Source organism: Ahaetulla prasina, chromosome 2 (genome assembly GCF_028640845.1).
Source record: "Ahaetulla prasina isolate Xishuangbanna chromosome 2, ASM2864084v1, whole genome shotgun sequence".
Lineage (NCBI taxonomy): Eukaryota > Metazoa > Chordata > Lepidosauria > Squamata > Colubridae > Ahaetulla > Ahaetulla prasina.
Window position 1 is genome coordinate 247,793,748 of NC_080540.1, and position 20,500 is coordinate 247,814,247.

General features: G+C 40.3%; 1 protein-coding gene across 2 annotated transcripts in view; it reads right to left on the reverse strand.

Moving 5' to 3' along the window:
• The window catches only part of SRFBP1 (serum response factor binding protein 1), a 63,673-nt gene extending 44,204 nt beyond the window's left edge, over positions 1-19,469 (reverse strand). Inside the window, exons 1-2 of one of the 2 annotated variants that reach the window (XM_058166315.1) lie at positions 19,313-19,431; positions 11,838-11,954 (exon numbers count right to left, since the gene is read on the reverse strand). Coding sequence is in view for 1 of the 2 variants with exons in the window: in XM_058166314.1 (XP_058022297.1) it covers positions 19,313-19,342 (30 nt within the window). In the remaining variant the exon portion in view is untranslated. Of the gene's footprint in view, positions 1-11,837; positions 11,955-19,312 lie in introns of both variants that reach the window. The other variant, XM_058166314.1, reaches the window with a different exon arrangement.
• Between the last annotated feature and the right edge of the window lie 1,031 nt (positions 19,470-20,500).

The window sequence follows — 20,500 nt, forward strand, 5'->3', positions numbered from 1 at the left end:
GTTTTTTGTCTTGGACAAAGCAATGAATTGACGCGGGCAAACTGTATCAATGGAGGGAAGAATATATTCATGAGTAATTCTGGCCTTATCTATAATTTCCTCGTTATCTCCAGAAACTTGGCAGGCCCGTGGATAGACGTGGCCAGGACATATATCTATGTAAATAAAAGGAGAAAAGAAGGCCTCTGACTGACTCTTTGCTGGGAGTATTGGGGGGAGGGAAACAGAACATTTTGTCCAAGACCTGACTAAAACATCTTCCACCAAAGATGGACCAGCAGCAGGTACAGCAGCAGTTACAGCAGTTACAAGCGGCTAATCAACAGCTCCAGCAGCAAGTGGCTCACTTGGCAGGCCAACTTGCTGCCAGGAATGTGCCTGCAGCCCCCATTCTCCTCCTCCTCCTCGTCGCAAGTGCCCGATAACCGTGCCGGATAAGTTTTCTGGGCAGCCTGAGATGTTCCCGACCTTCTTGGGACAGTGCCAGCTCTACATGGCTATGAGGCCAGAGGATTTCCCAGACGACCGGGCTAAGGTGGCCTTCGTGATTAACCTTCTTTCCGGCTCGGCTGCTCGATGGGCCACGCCCCTCTTGCTCCAGGACAGCCCCCTGCTGGCGGACCAACAGCATTTTTGGCAGCACCTGCGCACCATGTACGAGGACCCCGTTCGAATGCTGACGGCAACCAGGCGCCTTAAGGAACTCCATCAAGGGAAACGCCCCCTGCAGGAGTACATCGCCGAATTTCGTCTTTTGTGCCAGGACTCTGACTGGAATGATGCAGCACTGGTGGACGCGTTCCAGGAGGGACTCTCAGAGGAATTGCAAGACGAGCTGGCCCGCGTGGAGGCGCCGCGGACCCTCGACAACTTGGTGCCCCTTTGTCTCCGCCTCGATGCCCGTCTGCAACGGCGACCGTCCCGTCGCACCCCCCGGGACCCGCCGTCAAAATCTGCACCCCCACTTCCTGCACCACCAGCACCCCGGGTCGCCCCACGTTTTGTAACCGCTGCGGAAGAGCCCATGGAGTTGGGAGCGGCCAGACCTCGCCTGACAGCCCAGGAGCAGAACCGGAGGCGCCAAGGGGGATTGTGGCTGTACTGTGGGGAGCCCGGCCACTTCGCCGCTTCTTGCCCCAGAAAGCGAAGTGGGGCACGCACGCCGGTCCCCGAATCACAGCGTGACCAATCGGGAAACGGAACAGGCCCAACCTCGGGGAAACCCTAGGTCGGGCACATCCTAAGCCCCCACTGGACGTTGCGGAAGTAGACTCTGGGCCCCCTCGGCATCTGATTCTGGACACACGGATATGTTTGGGGAACCAGTCGGACGGGCTCCAGGCGCATGCGCTGGTGGACTCAGGGGCCACAACAAACTTTATGGACCAGGCCTTTGTGACCCAGTTTGCGGTCCCCGTGGTTCCGGTGGACCCTCCGATGCGGGTAGAGACAATTGATGGACGAGAACTGGTGTCCGGCCCCATTAAATTTGCCACCCAGCCTTTGCGCCTGGCTATTGGGGACCATGAGGAGGCGATCCAGTTTTATGTCACGGCGGACCTTCATTTTCCCTTGGTCCTTGGGTTGGCCTGGCTTCGGACCCTCGATCCTCAGGTGGCCTGGTCGCGGAACGCCATCTCTTTCCCGAGTCTGCAGTGCGTCGATCACATCCGCCATACCTGTGCCGGCCAGAACGTCCCCACCGCTGCCATCACCTTGCCTCCTGAGCTGACGGACTTCGCCAACATGTTCAGCGAGAAGGAGACGGACCGACTACCCCCGCATCGGCCCTACGATTGCCCCGTGGACCTTCTGCCCAATGCACCACTGCCTGTGGGACGCCTGTATTCCATGTCGGAGCCCGAGTTGGCCGCCCTCAGGGACTTCCTGGACAAAAATCTGGCCCGAGGGTTCATCCGGCCTTCAAAGTCCCCTCTCTCGGCCCCGGTCCTCTTCGTGAAGAAGAAGACAGGGGACTTGCGCCTGTGCTGTGATTACCGCCGGCTAAACGCCATTACAGTGCGGAATCGCTACCCCCTGCCGCTCATCCCGGAGCTGCTGGAGAGGTTGCGGGAGGCCACGATCTTCACCAAGCTCGATCTCCGGGGGGGCCTACGACCTGGTGCAGGCCTTCCATGAGCAGAACCCAGCCCGACCGCATCCCAATTGTCAGCCCCGGGGGAAGGGCCCTGCGGTGAGGGATAGTGTTGTGACCCAGGTTCCTGGACCCGGACTCCTGGACTCGGATGATTCAGAAAGTGAGGGAGAAGACCTGGCAAGCCCTGCTTCTCTTGAGCCCTTTCCCTCCCTGGCACCCACTCAAAGGGAGGAGGAGGGGCCAGCAAGACCTGATTCCCTGGAGCCTTCTTCTGATTTGGCAACGCCCCAAGAACAGTTTTGGAGTGATGCAAGGCTGCGCAGGCGTGAGCGGCGTGCGCAGCAGAAGCAGTGTTGGGATAAAGCCAAGTCATAATTGTCATGCAGTGACATCTGCAGAGACTATAAATAGGAGGCGGGACTTCCTGGTTTTTTGTCTTGGACAAAGCAATGAATTGGCGCGGGCAAACTGTATCAATGGAGGGAAGAATATATTCGTGAGTAATTCTGGCCTTATCTATAATTTCCTCGTTATCTCCAGAAACTTGGCAGGCCCGTGGGTAGACGTGGCCAGGACATATATCTATGTAAATAAAAGGAGAAAAGAAGGCCTCTGACTGACTCTTTGCTGGGAGTATTGGGGGGAGGGAAACAGAACAAAAGTATTAGGTTTAGGGACTGATGATGGTATAGGACATATCTTTGAAATAACAAATTAAGGTTACACAATTGAATTGAAAACTCTTATTCCAATATACACAATCAGAATCTTCCCAATATATATATATATATATATATATATATATATAAAGATGCCTTTTGAGTTGATTTTGACACCTAATGGCTACATTTGTCAGCCACAGTATGGAAGATGTTTGCAATTTTCTTCTTTCCTTTCTCTCCCCTCTGCCTACCTTCCATCACAATTTGTGTGCCTTGTGGTTTTTTTATTCAAGTGCCAACCTGTTTAAATTTCAAAGTCACATGGCTGTTTCCATACACTGAACTAAATGCTCAGGCACTGGAAGAAAGTTAAGTGGGAAGATTACATGAATCCCAATAATATTGTTTACATTTAGGAAATGATTTGGGGCAGAAATATAAAAGTTTATTTATTCCAATTAGAAAACCATGAATTAAGTGTATTTTGAATACTAAACTAATTAATAGTCCAGAGGCCAAAATTAAAGCAAATCAGAACAATCTTTTGGTGGCAAAGAGCCAAATGTAAAGGGATAGGGAGGTTGTGATAGAAGGAATAATTACACACAGGAGTTCAGGATCGGTTACACTAAATTAGAGGGATATCTGTGGTGACAGATCTGAATAATAATTACAGATCAACTGTGCCAGATGTCTTTTAAATTCATACTTCAGACACCTGTAGATAAATCAGTATAGAATAAGCATCATTTTCATCACAGCTATGCTAAAAACATTTTAAATATAGTCTACAGCAAGTTCCCATGACCTAGCTTGCATATTTTGATTCTGCACCAGCCAAGTAAGAAGCCACATGTTTTATTTTTGTCAACTTCTAGCTAGCCTACGTGGCCCAGCCACACACATTTTATACAAGCTACTCAGAATAGAAGAGTTGGAAAGGGATAATATTCTGCGACACACACTTATTTAACAATTATAACATATAGCAAATATTCCTACTGTGCTTGCATTTTTAACTTTAAATTAATTTGCCTTTGTTGAAAGCAAATATGCCTGAAATGTTGATCACAATTTGACTTTAATGTTCTGATGCTGATGATGTGGCAATCTGAACTTGAAGGAAAGCTGCTGGAAAGATTCCTAGGACAAAATGCTGTTTGCCTGAATTCCATCTGAGATTCTGAGCTTGGAAATTTCATAATCTTTTAAAGAAAGATTGATTATTTCACAGACAATGAAAAAAATAAACATGGTTCAGTTCATTACAGAAAATTCTTTCTAATGAACTTACATTCATAATTATGAACTTATTACTTATATTACCAAAGAATCAAAAAATTACTGAGAGAACAGAACAGTTTCTTTCCAATATTTCACACTTTTAAGCTATAATAAGAGCCACTGTATTGTAATGGTTAGGAGTCGAGACCCAAGTTCTAATTCTCACTCCAGAAGAGAAATTATCTCAATGATTCTGGCCCAATCATTCACTCTCTGCCCTAGACTGGGAATTTGAAAAACATCTGCTTACGAGCTTACATTACACTCATATACCTTCACCATATGAGAACAACTTCATCCTGCAATGAATTGATTTGGGATGACAAGGACACAGCAAAAAGGTATAAATGTTTATTTCTATTAATCTTCAAAAAATTAGTTCTATTAGCTTCTATGCCGTACTCACTCAGTAATCAGAAAACTGCAAGCCACCATGTTCAAGATACTGTTCATGAGAAGATTTCTGATTTTTTTAAGAGGGTGCAATCTTACAGTGCCTGAAGGCCTTCCTTTCTCCCAATCTTTGATAATACTTATTTTTTCTGGTTTAACATTTTATTGAGTTATAAGATCAAAAAAAAAATATACAAAAGTAAATATGAGAACAGTTGGGAGGAAGGGGGAAAAGAAGTGAGGAAGGGTAGGAAAAAAAGAAAAAGAAACATGGACTTCCGACTGTCTCTATTGCAGTAAAATAAGGCATTAACGTCAAATCCCAATTTTGTTTTTTCGTAATATAAACAAGCCATTTCTATAAAGATCTATCAATCTAATCAGTAAAACCCAAAACCAAAGTTTCATTCTTTTCCACTTTGAAGCACAAAGTTCAGAAGCAGTCTCCATATGGAAACAAAAGTACTTATACTCGTTTCTTTAATCAATATAGTCCATTTTGCCATTTCAGCCAACTCCCAATCTTTGATTATACTAAAGGAAGCATAATAATGATTAGGCAGAAGATCCAGTGAATTCCAGGTCTCTTTGACTTTCCATTGCTTCCCAAAGACTGAATTATTTAGATCAGGGTCACCAAGCTTTGCTGGCTGAGGGAGTTGAAGTCCACAAGTCTTAAAGGGACCAAGACCCCTGATTTAGATGGCTGTGTGAGCTGACTCTGGAATACACAACAGATCTGTACTGATTCCATTTAGCAACTCTCCATCCAGTTTATTCAGATAAGATGGAACATGGCAACCAATATTTAGGATTATTCCAAATATTCCAATATAGTAGGAGTATAGTTTACATTAATTTTATTGATAACAACACCTATTGATTTCCACAATTTCCACAAATGTCAAAGTTTGCTAATCCCATTAAAACCAGGGAAGAAGAGAAAGAAGGCTATTTATAAATTTATAAATCCATTTGGCTTTCAAGTTCTATAATGTATTTAAGTTAATCATGTAGTCCTTGGAAATGGTGAAAGAATGAATGAGCCATTTTTAAAAAAAAAGGGAGGGGGGACGATTTTCCGAAAAAATAACTAGGTTGTGAAATAGAAAAAAAAGTAAGGAAAGAAACTCAAAATAACCTTGAATTTGCTTGATATAAGATGGGGCAGACAGAATATCTTTCAAGATTCTGCTGTTCTAGCCCTACAACACTGTCTCTGTCTCTGTCTCTCTCTCTCTGTGTGTGTGTGTGTGTGTGTGTGTGCGCGTGTGTGCGCGTGTGTAGGTCTTTGGTTATTCGGGTTTTCTCCCGCGTAAAATTGGAAGTGTCTTGGCGACATTTCGACCGCGAAAACCTCAGAAAACATACATACATACATACATACATACATACATACATACATATATATATTCTTTTGACCTTGCCTACCCTGATATTAATATAAGGAACAGAGTTATTAGGTAAGTAACATTCCAATTTTTAAAAAGTTTCTTCTGCCAGATTTAAAGCCAGGAAAATAGGGCAATTTAACTATAGAGAGACAATAAATCAGTAGCAATCGGCAAGAACTGAAAAGCAAATGCTGTGATAGCCATAAATTATGGATAATATCTACAGTTGTGAGGTTTTTGCTTTTAGTTTCTATTTACTTCAATTGCAAAAGGTATAGACAAATCATGTACACCACAAATGAGCAACTTCCATATCATAAAGCCCTTTTTATAAATTTATAAAATCAGTAAAAATGCGGGGTCACAAAACAAACACAGTTAATTTCACCCCCTTATTGATTAGCAACATTTATTTCTCTTGTACATATGCTGTAGGCATAAAAACAGGAGCAATAATAAGGAATAAGACATTCTTACAAATAAATTTAACCACAGGGGTACACAGATGCCTAGACTCAAACCATAGAGCTGAATGCCTTCATCCTGTTGGATAAAAGGACGAATTATGAGTATTGGCTAGAGAACCTGTGTACTCAGGATTGTGGTTTTTTTAACTTCAAGTCATGTAAAAACCTTCAAACTGTCTCTTTGTAGTTGCAAATGACTTTAGGAGCTACAGCAGAACTCTAAAAATATACACCTCAAAATATTGGTCTTTGTTATAATTGTTTGCTCTATCTTTTTCTTCTGTAGATTTTGATTTACTCTTGGCAATAGGAAAATAGACTATAAAAATACAGTGACATCAGATGGATATAATTTAGACTTGTTTTTAAAAATATATTTACTTAACAAGTTATAGGAATAAGAGACTGCTTCTGAATAAATATCCTGTGATCAGACGGGTAAGGAAGTGATGGTGTACCAAAGAGAGGAACAAGGAAATTAAATCTTATCAGGACTTGGAAATAACAAGAAGTAAAAACAAATAACATGAGCTATGAAGTTTCAGAAGAATTCAGTTCATACTGAAGCTAGTGAGATAGGAATCAGGACTACTCAAAATGCAACATGCTGTTCTATAACCACTAAGTACACTCCAATCTTACGGTTGCAGAATGAAAAACAAAGAGTCTGTTAACCTCAATGAACTGTAAGGAAAAACCTTGAGATTTAAACCCCAGAAATGGCCTACAGATATTTCTCGAGTTATAACTATTGATTGAGACCATTTGGAATTACAGTGGCATTGAACAAAGGAACTTATCACTGGTCCGCAAAATCACAGCCATTGCAGTGCCCCCACCCTCACATGACAAAAATTCTGGTGCTTGGCAGCCTGCCCACACTTTTGACTGCAGGGGAACTTTAAATCTGACCCATCTACCTATCTCCCCACTCCTTCAATCTATGCCCTTTTGGTCCCTGCAGTCTGTGGTCGCTGTTGTTCTAGTTGACCTTTTCCATTTTGCTGCTCCCATTGCTGACAAAGGCCTTTGCAAGGCAGCTGCTGGCTGTGCAAAACTTTCTTCCCAAGGTTGCACATGGCGATTTCCTCACGAGACCCGAGGAAGATGGCCTCACATGGCCAACGACTGGCTTATATTTTATACTTATATTTAATACCAGCTCAGGCATGACTCATCAGCAGTGGGATGAAGGTCCACTGGGAGAAATGCTGGACAGCAGGAGACCGGAGTACAGGTGATAATGATTGACTGGGACTGGGCGAGGGCAGCTCAGGCTTTCCAGGTTTTGCATCACACTGCTGTGGGTGTGGTTTCACACTATGGCTCAGGGGCTTCTTACAACACCAGAATCACAAAACATCAAGAAGCCTGAGCCACAGAATGGCAAGCAACCCTAAAGCTGCAGTTTTGAGCCTGCTTTCTATGCCAGAAGGCAAGATGTGGTGCAGCCAAGAGAGCAGAAATGTGGGGATTAGTCTGGAGAGGGCGAGTTTGAGGTATTCCTTTATTTTACTGAGGCTTGAGAGGAACCAAGCCGGGAAATGGCTTGGCTAGACTTGAGGTGGGTTCAACAACTGGTGGAATTCACTGAACACTGGTAACAGGCAATTCTGGAATTGTCATTGCTTTATAGTGATCTCATACTTTTTAACTGCATTGCTTAGTAACAGAAATTCCAAATTTCTGCAGAAAAAAACAATTGCTACCAACCTGCCTTCCATTGAGGACCTGTATACTGCACGAGTCAAAAAGAGGGCTGTGAAAATATTTACAGACCCTTCACATCCTGGACATAAACTGTTTCAATTCCTACCCTCAAAACGATGCTACAGAGCACTGCATACCAGAACAACTAGACACAAAAACAGTTTCTTCCCAAACACCATCACTCTGCCAAACAAATAATTCCCTCAACACTGTCAAACTATTTACTAAATCTGCACTACTATTAATCTTCTCATCGTTCCCATCATCCATCTCCTTCCACTTATGACTGTAACTTTGTTGCTTGTATCTTCCGATTTATATTGATTTTGATTATTTCCTGATTGCTTATTTGTACCCTATGACTATCATTAAGTGTTGTACCTTATGATTCTTGATGAACTTATCTTTTCTTTTATGTATACTGAGAGCATATGCACCAAGACAAATTCCTTGTGTGTCCAATCACACTTGGCAAATAAAAAATTCTATTCTATCCTATTCTATACACACACATACACACACGCACACACACACAGAAATATATATATTGTATACTGTAGCTATCAATTTATGTATGACCTCCTTCTTATTTTCAATGTGGCAAGTTACCTAGGAATATAAAGTCCATAAAGAGTTGTTAAAGATTATAATAAATTGACAAGAAATCTCCATGGAATATAACTTAAACCCTTGGAGGAAAATGATATATCAGATAATCAAACAATGACTGAGCTCTGACACAAAAGTCTACATTTGTAAAAATACAAAATGTAGCTAATTTTGTAACTATTCAGATGCAAAATGCTTTATATTCAACATTATTTAAATTTATACCAATTCTTAAAAAATAATACTTTGTCCTTCAATTAACTTCTTAAACATGTCTTTTTAATTTTATTTTTTGGCTCTGGAAAAAAATGACAAAATACTTTTATACTGTTGGCAAATGGACATATTTATGACATCATCATAAGGTGAGATGTTATGAGGTTTTTGCTAGAAGTACCTAGCTTGTTCAAGTATGCAACTTACAAAGGCTAGAAACTGATTTACTAAATCAATTTTCCAAAGTTTTTATTCTAAACATTTTTGCATGTGGCCTAGTGCTTCTGAAGATTTTTGGTATAACTCTCAAAGATCTCTAGAAATTACAACAAAATAATTTTTAACATGACAGAAAGAAAAAAAACTGAAATAGAGTGTTTAAGAGTAATCATTATGGATTAGATAGAAATCACTAAAAATGAAATAAAATTCAGTTTGTCATCGTAATAACATATCTTTTTGGAAGAGGGTTTCCTACATGCAATTCTAAATCAAAACTCAACCTTTGGTCCACAGAATGTCATATACCTTGATACAGAGTTTAGACCAATTGAACAATATATATCCATTTACAATTCTGTTAAAATTATAGAAAATTCTATATAGAAAATTTCATCCATAAAAGAAACATAGCTGAAGTATTTATTCCATTCCTAATAATTTCTCAAAACTGTATGCAAGATATTTAACTATATCTCTGTCATTTACAGGAAAGAATGAAGTTACTTTATTTCAAACAAGCCTAAAAACTCAATGGAGTCAAATATATACTTCTATATGTAAAAAAAGCTATATATTAAAACAGGCTCCATAATTTTGCTGAGAAAATTGTACAAATTGATAGGTTTATATTAATCACTTAGAAAATTAAACTTATTTGTAAGAAATCTTATACAAGTACTAACAGAAGAGGAGAAATCCATTACTTATTTTGTGCTGCCACCTAGCAATGTTTTCAAGAAATATTTGCACATGAGTTCATATAGGCAACACTTCTTAAAATGTGTCCATTTGTATCCTCCACTTGCTTCAATCTTACATCTGTAAATTCAAAAGGATATCTTACGTTTAAAAAATCTTCAGAGTTATTAATTTTAACTTTAAAACTGAAGAGTAACCTACAGAGTAACTCTTTATTTAAAGTTTATAGTATAATTTTTAAAAAAATCATTAAATTCAATATTGAAAACATACCCATACAGAAAATAGAAATTGCAGCCAGGTTTGAGTTACCCTATTCTTAATTGCAAATAATTCAACACTCATTGTTATTGCTTTTACTTTGCAGCCAAAGAATTTCCCCAGACTTCCAAACTTACTGATGGTAAAATAAAGAGAGATAGAATGAGGAATTGTTACGGCGTGAAAGATCAGATCCACACATGAAGTTTCAATTATTAAATAATTTATTGCTAAAAGCCTATGCAATTTTCTCAACTCATGGTGGGCACCTGCTTAGACTTAGATAAAGGTCAACCGCACTCAAGGAGGGTTAGACTTACACCGTATGCAAAATTATTAGGCAAATTGTATTTTGGAGGATTAGTTTTATTATTGAACAACTAGTTCTCTCGGTCAATCCAAAATGTTAATAAACCTCAAACGTGAAAATAAAAGTGAGGTTTAGCTTTCTTAGGTGAATGTGTACACAATTATTAGGCAACTATTAATGTGCAGAATTATTATGTAACTAAATGAAAAATGAAAATTTGCCCAACTCACTAATTTATTTGCATCTGTTAAAGTGAGAATAATAAACAAACAACTCAAAATGTACAAATAAACATTTCTGACATTTCAGAAAAAAAAATATCAGTGACCAATATAGCCACTCTTCTTTTCAATAACAGCCATAAGCCTTCCATTCACGGAATCTGTCAGTTTTTTGATCTGCTGATGATCAACTTTTTGTGCAGCAGCAACCACAGCCTCCTAGACACTGTTCAGAGAAGTGTACTGTTTTCCTTCACTGTAAATCTCCCATTTAAGAAGTGCCCACAAATTCTCAATAGGGTGTAGGTCATGTGAGGAAGGGGGCCATGTCATTATTCTTTCATTTTTAAGGCCTTTACTGGCTAGCCACGCAGTGGAGTACTTAAATGCATGCAATGAAGCATTGTCCTGCATAAAAAACATGGTTTTCTTAAAAGATGCAAACTTTTTCCTGTACCACTGCTTGAAGAAAGTGTTTTCTAAAAACTGGAAGTAGGTTTGGGAGTTGATTTTGAGTCTATCTTCAACCCAAAAAGGTCCAAATAGCTCATTTTTCATAATACCAACTCATACCATACCTCACCTGCACTTTTCTGGTGTCTGAGTCGAAGTGAAGCTCTGTGCCTGTTACTGATCCAGCCACCGGCCCATCCAATGGTCTGTCAAGAGTCACTCTCACCTCATCAGTCCATAAAACCTTTGAAAAATCTGTCTTTAGATATTTCTTGGTCAGTCTTGCCATTTCAATTTATATATCTTGTTCAGTGGTGGTCGGATTTCAGCCTTCCTTACCTTGGCCATGTCTGAGCACTGAACACCTTGTACTTCTGGGCACTCCAGGTAAGTTTCAATTCTGGAATATGACAGTACTGGAGGATAATGGATTCCTGGTAGATTCATGTTTGATTCTTCTCAAATCTTTGGCAGTTAACTTGTGTCTTTTTTCCCCCCAACATATTTCTTGCGACCCTGTTGACTATTTGCAACAAAACGTTTGATGGTTCTGTGATCACACCCCAATATCTTAACAATTTCAAGAATACTGCATCCCTCTGAAAGACTTTTTAAAATGTTTGACTTTTCAAAGTTAATTAAATCTCTTTTTTGGCCTATTTTGTCTCAGGAAAAGCAGCTGCCAAATAATTATGCACACCTTGATATAGTGTGTTGATCTCCTTAGGCCACACCCTCCCTCATTACACAAATACATATCACTTGATATGCTTATGTACACTAAGCATTCAAGTTTATACAGCTTGGAGGTGCAAAAAAATATGGTCAAAATACTCACTTGCTTAATAATTGTGCACACAGTATAGTTCTCTTCCAGCTACATAGGGATTCTAGGCCGAGCCCCCCTTTCACTCAGGCCCCAGATTCTCCCTCCTCCTAAAGGAATCAGTTTCTGCTGAATAAAAATGTATCAATACAAAAGTGAATGATCAAAACAAAATTAGTAGGTGGTCTGTGCATTTAATGTGAATAAATGAACCAACAAATAAAGGCTTCCCTTGCCTTATGTGAACTGACTTTATGAGAATAATTTTCCTTTTCATTTTGGATGCAAAATTCACTATATGAAAAAAAATACCACCCACCTCTTATGTTATATGTGCTAGCCTAGTAATTCTTCACCAAAGGTCTAGACCTTTGAGATCGATGTTCATGAGACTGCTGTTCTAATCATTATAGAGATGCTATGACATTCAAAGAACGTCTTGCTTTTAGAACTGCTCTATTTTAAGTTTGAGATGCTTCTAGCAATAGCAATAAAAACTAATAATAATAATAATAATAATAATAATAATAATAATAATAATAATAATAATAATAATAATAATAATAATAATATCAGAGTTGGAAGGGACCTTGGAGGTCTTTTAGTCCAACCCCCTGCCCAGGCAGGAAACCTACACCATTTCAGACAAATGGCTATCCAACATTTTCTTAAAAATTTCCAGTGTTGGAGCATTTACAACTTCTGCAGGCAAGTTGTTCCACTGATTAATTTTTCTAACTGTCAGGAAATTTCTCCTTAGTTCTAGGTTGCTTCTCTCCTTGATCAGTTTCCACCCATTGCTTCTTGTTCTACTCTCAGGTGCTTTGGAGAATAGTTTGACTCCCTCTTCTTTGTGGCAACCCCTGAGATATTGGAACACTGCTATCATGTCTCCCCTAGTCCTTCTTTTCATTAAACTAGGCATACCGAGTTCCTGCAACCATTCTTCATCTGTTTTAGCCTCCAGTCCCCTAATCATCTTTGTTGCTCTTCTCTGCATTCTTTCTAGAGTCTCAACATCCTTTTTATGTCGTGGCGACCAAAACTGAATGCAATATTCCAAGTGTGGCCTTACCAAGGCATTATAAAGTGGTATTAACACTTCACGTGATCTTGATTCTATCTCTCTGTTTATGCAGCCCAGAACTGTGTTGGCTTTTTTGGCAGCTGCTGCACACTGCTGGCTCATATCTAAATGGTTGTCCACTAGGACTCCAAGATCCCTCTCACAATTACTACTATTGAGCAAAGTACCACATATCCCGTACCTGTCCATTTTGGTTTTTTGGCCTAAATGTAGAACCTTACTTTTTTCACTGTTGAATTTCATTTTGTTAGATAGCGCCCAATGTTCAAGTCTGTCAAGATCTTTCTGTATCTTGAGCCTATCTTCTGGAGTGTTGGCTATTCCTGACAGCTTGGTGTCATCTGCAAATTTGATGAGTTCCGCATCTATCCCCTCGTCCAAGTCATTGATGAAGATGTTGAAGAGAACTGGGCCTAAAACAGAGCCTTGGGGTACTCCACTGCATACTTCCCTCCATGTGGATATAGTTCCATTGAGACTACACATTGAGTGCGGTTGGTCAGCCAATTACGAATCCATCTGGTGGTGGTGCTGTCTAACCCACATTTTTCTACTTTATCTAGTAGTAGGTTATGGTCTACTTTATCAAATGCTTTGCTGTAGTCCAAGTAAATTATATCGACAGCATTCCTCTGGTCTACTAATTTTGTCACTTTGTCAAAGAATGCAATAAGATTAGTCTGGCATGATCTGTTTTTGACAAACCCATGTTGGCTTTTGGTTATTATTTTGTTTGCTTCTAGGTGTTCGGTGATTCGTTGCTTATCTTTTCCAGAATCTTCCCTGGTATTGAGGTTAGGCTGATAGGTCTGTAGTTTCCTGGATCTGTTTTTTTTTTCCCCCTTTTTTGAAGATGGGAACTACATCAGCTCTTTTCCAGTCCTCAGGCAGTTCCCCTGTGCTCCAGGATCTTTGAAAGATATAGTTCAGTAGTTCTGAGATCTCGTCTGCCAGTTCTTTCAGAACCCTGAGGTGTAATCCATCCGGTCCTGGTGATTTGAACTCGTCTAGGGTAGACAAGTGTTCACTTACCATTTTCTTCCCTATTTTAACTTGTGTTTCTAATCTGTTTTTTGTGGTGCTGTTTTTGATAGGTTGGATTGTTTTTTCCTTTTGTGTAAAGACAGATGCAAAAAATGAGTTAAGTAGATCTGCTTTCTCCCTGTTGCTTGTCACCTTCTTGCCACTTTCTCCCAGCAATGGGCCAATTGTTTCCTTGACTTTTTTCTTGTTTTTAACATGTTGGAAGAAGCTTTTTTTGTTATTTTTTACTTTTGTCGCTAGCCTTTGTTCATTGTGAGCCTTAGCTTTCCTCACTTCATCTTTACAGGCTCGGGCTATTTGCTGATATTCTGCCTTAGTTATTTGCCCCTCTTTCCACTTTTTATATGTGTCCTTTTTGTCTTTCAATTTGTCAGATAGTTCTTTATGCATCCATGCTGGTTTCTTTTGAGATCTATTATTTTTCTTCCTCATTGGTATTGTGCTAGACTGCGCTTTTATAATCTCACTTTTCAAAATTTCCCAAGCTTCTTGATTTGTTTTCCCCTTGAAGATTCTCATCCATGGAATCTTTCTCAAGCTCTGAGTTTATTAAAATTAGCTCTCTTGAAGTCCAAGACTTTAGTTTGACTTTGTTCTACTACTTGTGTTTGCATAATGTTGAATTCTAACATTGCGTGATCATTTGCCCCCAAGATTCCTATAGTTTCAACACCTTCTATCATTTCATCTCTGTTAGTGAGAATTAAGTCCAATATAGCTGATCCCCTTGTTCCCTTCTCTACTTTTTGGGAAATAAAGTTGTCTGCTAGGTTTGTTAGGAACCTGTTGGATTTTCCGCTTGGTGCAGAGAGTTTGTCTCCCAGTTGATGTCAGGATAGTTAAAATCCCCCATTACTACTGTAATGTGCTTCCTACATACCTTAGTTAGCTGACTAGCAAAAAGTTCATCTATTTCCTCTGTTTGGTTGGGTGGCCTATAGTAAATTCCTATGGCAATATCATTTTCCTCCCCTTTAATATTGACCCAAATGCATTCAAGATAATTTTCGTCATTGTTGTGCTATTTCTGTAGAGATGTAGTTATTTCTTATATATAGTGCAACTCCACCTCCTCTTTTATTTAATCTATTTCTTTTAAATAATTTAGATCTAGCTGTATGTTCCATTTGTCAGTTTCATCCCACCAAGTTTCCGTAAGGGCAACAATATCATATCTGCCCTCATTTACTTGAATTTCTAATTCACCCTGTTTGTTCCTCATACTCTGCGCATTGGTGTATAGACATTTGAGTCCATTTGGATTGACCTTGTGTTTGCTGTCTACATGCACCTGTGTTGTGCATGACTGCCTCTACTTTCTTGTCACCTGTTTGATTAGTGCACATGGTATGGCACTCACTATTAAATCCTTGGTTTTGCTTGATAGCAGGGCTGATAATCTTATCCACATCTATGTTATGTGCATTGATAACCCTTTTAATTTTGGATTGCTGGGGACAGAAATGTTCTGTATCAATTAATTCTCTGTCCTCACTGTTCAGTTTAAATGTTTCTCCAGAAAAATCTATGAATTTATTGCTAAGTAACTCAGTCCCTTTCTTTGATGGATGCAATCCATCTCTTTTGTATAGTTTTTCATTGGACCAGTTGCAGACATCATGACTAATAAAACCAAAGCCTTCCCTTTTACACCACTCCTTTAGCCACACATTAAACTCCATTATACGCTTGCCTTTACCTTTTTGTTCCTTATATACTAGTAAAATCTCTGAAAAGATAAGCCTACAACCTATACTACTAAGTTCATACCCCAAGCTCTGGAAATCATTCTGCACATAAAGTGCATCCTTTTGGGACAGATCATTTGTGCCAAGATGTATAATAGCATCAACATCACAATCCTTGCTGGCATTCTTGACTGTCTTAAGAATACGCCTCTTCTCTCTGCTGGCAGTAGCACCTGGCAGATACCTGACCTCTTTCAAAACCTCCATATCCTTTCCTAAATGTACATTGAATCATCAATCAGAAGGTGGCTTCTCTTTTTGGATACTGTGCTCTTCTTGTGTGACGATGTGTAATACCTGATTCATACTTTCCCCTTTCCAAATTAAGTTCTTCAACTTGGACCATGATCCCCTGCTTGTTTGAGTTATCAGTATCACAACTACCTTGACCTGTCACTTTAGTGTCCCTATTAAGGTCAGCAAGGGCACTATATCTGTTATACTGGGACACTGCAAAAGCTTTGTGTTTATGATTCACAGCTCTCAGCCTGCCAGATCCCACAGTTGTCCATACAGCCCTTCTCCTGCAGGATCTTTGTGGAAGAGGCGACTGATGGGCCGGCAGCTCAATAGAGTGAATGGCTGAATTGGGATCCTAATTTCTGCTTGGAGAATATTTGAGATTCTAGATAGGTAATCTGTCCACATAGACTACTAATTTGTTTACAAAGAGGACAGTACCCAAATTTGAAAAGAGTACTGCGAAAGACAGCTGCAAAACAAATATTACATTGAACTATGCCAGTCATTCTGAAATAGAATAAAATCACAATCTCAATATTCAAGTGGAATAACCCTGAATATATAGTTCAATTTTTGATTTATAGTTATATGATTTGCGCTATATTTGTGTTATATGATTCCTTTGTGCTCACCTTCTTCACTCCCCAGTCAGTCAGCAGCTCCTCCCACAAGCCTCAGCAAAGTGAGAAAGCAATGGAGGCAGTTTCAATCTCCTTTTCCTTTGCGCTCACCCTCTTCACTCCCCAGTCACAGCCAGCAGCTCCTCCCACGAGTCACAGCAAAACGAGAAAGCAATGGAGGCAGTCCCAATCCGCCTTTCCTTTGTGCCCACCCACTTCACTCCCCAGTCACAACCAGCAGCTCCTCCCACGAGCCCTAGCAAAGTGAGAAAGCAATGGAGGCAGTTTCAAGTTTATATACCACTTCACAATGCTTTAGGGGTGAAATCTAAAAATTTTCCCTACCGGTTCTGTGGGTGTGGCTTAATTGGTGGGTGTGGCTTGGTGGTCAGGTGACTGAATGGGCATGGTCAATAATAATAAATAATAAAAATAATAAAATATACAAAACTTGGGAGGCACCGGTCTACCTTCTTTAAAAATAGAGGCACCGGTCTACTAGGTGCCTACAGTGCTGATCAGCTGTAGTGCAGCCCTTTGAAGTGCCGCGGCAGTCATTTAAGGTCGTTTGCAGCTATATCACCACCGAGTGCTTCAGGGACAGAGAAGAGAAACAGCGAGGCGTGGGGGGGGGAGGGATTTTTGCTACCGGTTCTCCGAACTACCTGCCCCCATCGCTACCAGATCGCGTGATCCGTCCGAACTGGGAGCATTTCACCCCTGCTTTACAGCCTTCTCTTAAGTGGTTTACAGAGTCACCAAGCTGAGTCAGCTTTGAGCCTGGTAAGATTCAAACTGCTAAATTGCAGTCAGCCAGCAGTCAGCAGAAGTAGCCTACAGTAGTGCATTCTAACCATTGCACAACCACAGCTCTCTTTTAGAATGTATTACACTCTTAGAATGCATTAAAAAGACCATTTCACATATAAAGCATCAGTTTCACAATGGAAGCATAATTTTCTGCAAGATTTTACTAGGTTGAAGGCCACATTTTACCACAAAATTCCTTGGATGATTTGGGAGCAGTCTTTGTAAGCTATTTCTCAGTGTTGTTGCTAGAGAAAGATAAAATAAGGAGAAACTCCTCCTCCCTCCCACCTTGCAAATCATCTTTTTCAGAAAAAAAATTAAGATAATGATTTAATTGCTGTCCAGCTGCTGTAGGACTGTAAATGGAGATGAGTCAGCAAGTTTATCACTTTAAGAAGCTGGCTGTATAAGAGAGGCCCTGTGAAGGCAGTCTCTCTCTGTGTATTTCTCTGTGTGTGCTTCCTGTTATAGTTGAAAACTGATTGATTGCCTGGCTTTGCTTAGCACATGTATGTATGTGTATATGTATGTGTGTGTGTGTGTGTGTATGATTTATAGATAAATGACTGTTTGAAAGACAAAACCTCTCTGTACTATATTTTGCTCCTGGGTTATCTCAAACTGTGCACACTCTGACAAAAAAAGACAGGCATCAACACAAAATATTGAACAAAATACAGTAATAAGCAGCCATTATGTTATCTGCAATCTAATAAAGTGGACTCCAAGAAACTCATATGCAAACCAATTATCTGAAAAGTATAAAAATGTAAAATGTGTACCATTGCCAACATGTGGCCACCTGCACAGTACAGTGATTATTTACTGTACTTTAGTAATGGCTACTTCCAGTAATCTTCAGATTCCCCAGCCCCACTCCCTTTCATTCTTCTTCTTCTTCAAATGAGCATTCTGGGGCTGACGCTGCTAGTGCATTCATCAAAAGCAAGGCCAGAATCCAGTTCCAGCCATTGAAAGCTAATTATTACACAGTGACCAGCATCCTCACTAACCCAAAAGTGCTTTTTTTTTTTTTTCAAGAGGCAACTGGACTTTCTGCTTTTTCTTCGAAGACCTTTTGCTATTTCTTGGATGAGAAGCGAAACGTCGTGGAAGAAACTACTTGTTTATTCAAGCGGGACTGGCTTAATTTTTAATATCCTAAATTTTTAAATTTTAATAATTTTAACTGGTGGATTTTATTCACGGGTCAAATTTGACGGTTTAAATTTTCGGCCATTTATAGAATATGTTATTTTAACTATGGTTTTAATTTGTATATTGTTCTGTTTTAATCTGGCTGTACACCGCCCTGAGTCTTTCGGGAGAAGGGCAGTATAAAAATCTAAATAATAAATAAATAAATAAATAAAAAAGCTGAAAGTCCAGTTGCTTCTTGAGGAAAAAAAAAAGCACCTTTGGGACAACCATGACCTGGATGACTGAGAATCTCCATAGACTGACCCTATCTAAAAAACGCTTGGAAGGGCTACGCTTAGGATCTTCCCCTTCCATCCACTGCTACCTTTTCCAGGAGTCTCCAACCTTGGCAACTTTAAGCCTGACGGACTTCAACTTCCAGAATTCTGGGAGTTGAAGTCCGCCAGGCTTAAAGTTGCCAAGGTTGGAGACCCCTGCTCTAAAACCAGCTCTCTTCTCCGACCCTTTTCACCCTTCTGGGACTTCACCTCTCCCACCCCAAGCCAGCGTATCCATTATTTTTAGACGGAAGACCTGCGCCATAGTTGAAAAGGGATACAATGGAGAGCCTAACGACCCACCGAGAAGCAGACGCCTTTTACCCTCTTCCTCCCCCCCCCCCCACTTTTCCCCGCCATGTTTCGTATCCGAAATTTCCTTCCCTGCCAACTCGAAGGGCCACGCTAACCCCGGACCTCCCAGCAATGTGGCAACGGCCCCAGTCAGACGGCTCACCTCATTGTTGAGGTTCAAAACCTGCGCCATGATAGCCCCTTCGCGGTCGTCGTCGACGTCTTCTTCACCGGCAAGAACGCAGCGGACTCTCCCACTGGGGCAGCTTCTTTATCTCTGCACGCTTCCTCCCAGCACCGCAAACGAAACAGCGCGCTTGCGCCGTTTTCACCCGCTCGGCTTCCAGGCGACGCTCTGGCTTTATCTCTATGGTTACAAAAAAAAAGAAGAAGAAAGAGGTCACGCGCCTCTAGTTATGAGGGTTATTAACCCGGAACGTTGCACAGAAGGCGCGTTTGAAATCATTTTTATGTGAAAAATCATAATTTAAGGGAGGCATTGGAACCGAACTATGATCAGTTGCACTACGATTTATTTAGGTATTGGAGATAGCAGCATCCTATCCCATGTTAGTTTGTTATGGGAATGCAGCTTGTGCTATACCTTACACGGGTTTTATCAGGTTTAAGTGAATGCAGCGTTGCTCGCGCATGGTACAGTCGAACCTCTGCAAGCGGTTCGACCTTGAGTTCTTTTGGGCTTATTCCAGGCAAGATGGAGTAACTGGATTAGACTGAGCAAGACACTCTTGAGAAATAAACATATTTTTTCTTAATAAGAAAGGAAAAGCCAAGGTTACTGTGGTGGTTTTTTTCCTGATCCTAATACGCAAGAGTTTGAGCTGCTTTCTCCCTGTTTAAAAATTATTCAGAATATGGAATGTATGACCTTGTTGGCAGTCACAAAAACCTGACTTTTTGCTTTGTCTTTCAAAAGAATCATTCTCTGAGGGGGAACTAGTCCAACTCGGATTGGATTGACAAAGAATTTTTGCCCAGTTTTTAAATGAAATCAATTGTATACATCCCTGTAATAGTGTCTTTTTGACCTGCATATGAAAGCTGGAAATTCAGCCTTTATTCTATATGCTTACTTTTATCATTGTTCATTTCACTAATACTCCTTTTCTTTGTTTTTTTTTTAAACCGAACCAACCACATGTTACTGATGCAAGAATATAATAGAAATAAAATAGTCTTTGGACACAAGGAATTTGAATCCAGTGCAGAAGCTCTCAAATGTACATACAAATAACAAACAAACCAACAAAGTATGTACAAATGCCGAGTGACAAGACCTGTGTTTAACACACAGAATCATCTATTGCAATGTCCTTCCTGTAAAAGACTA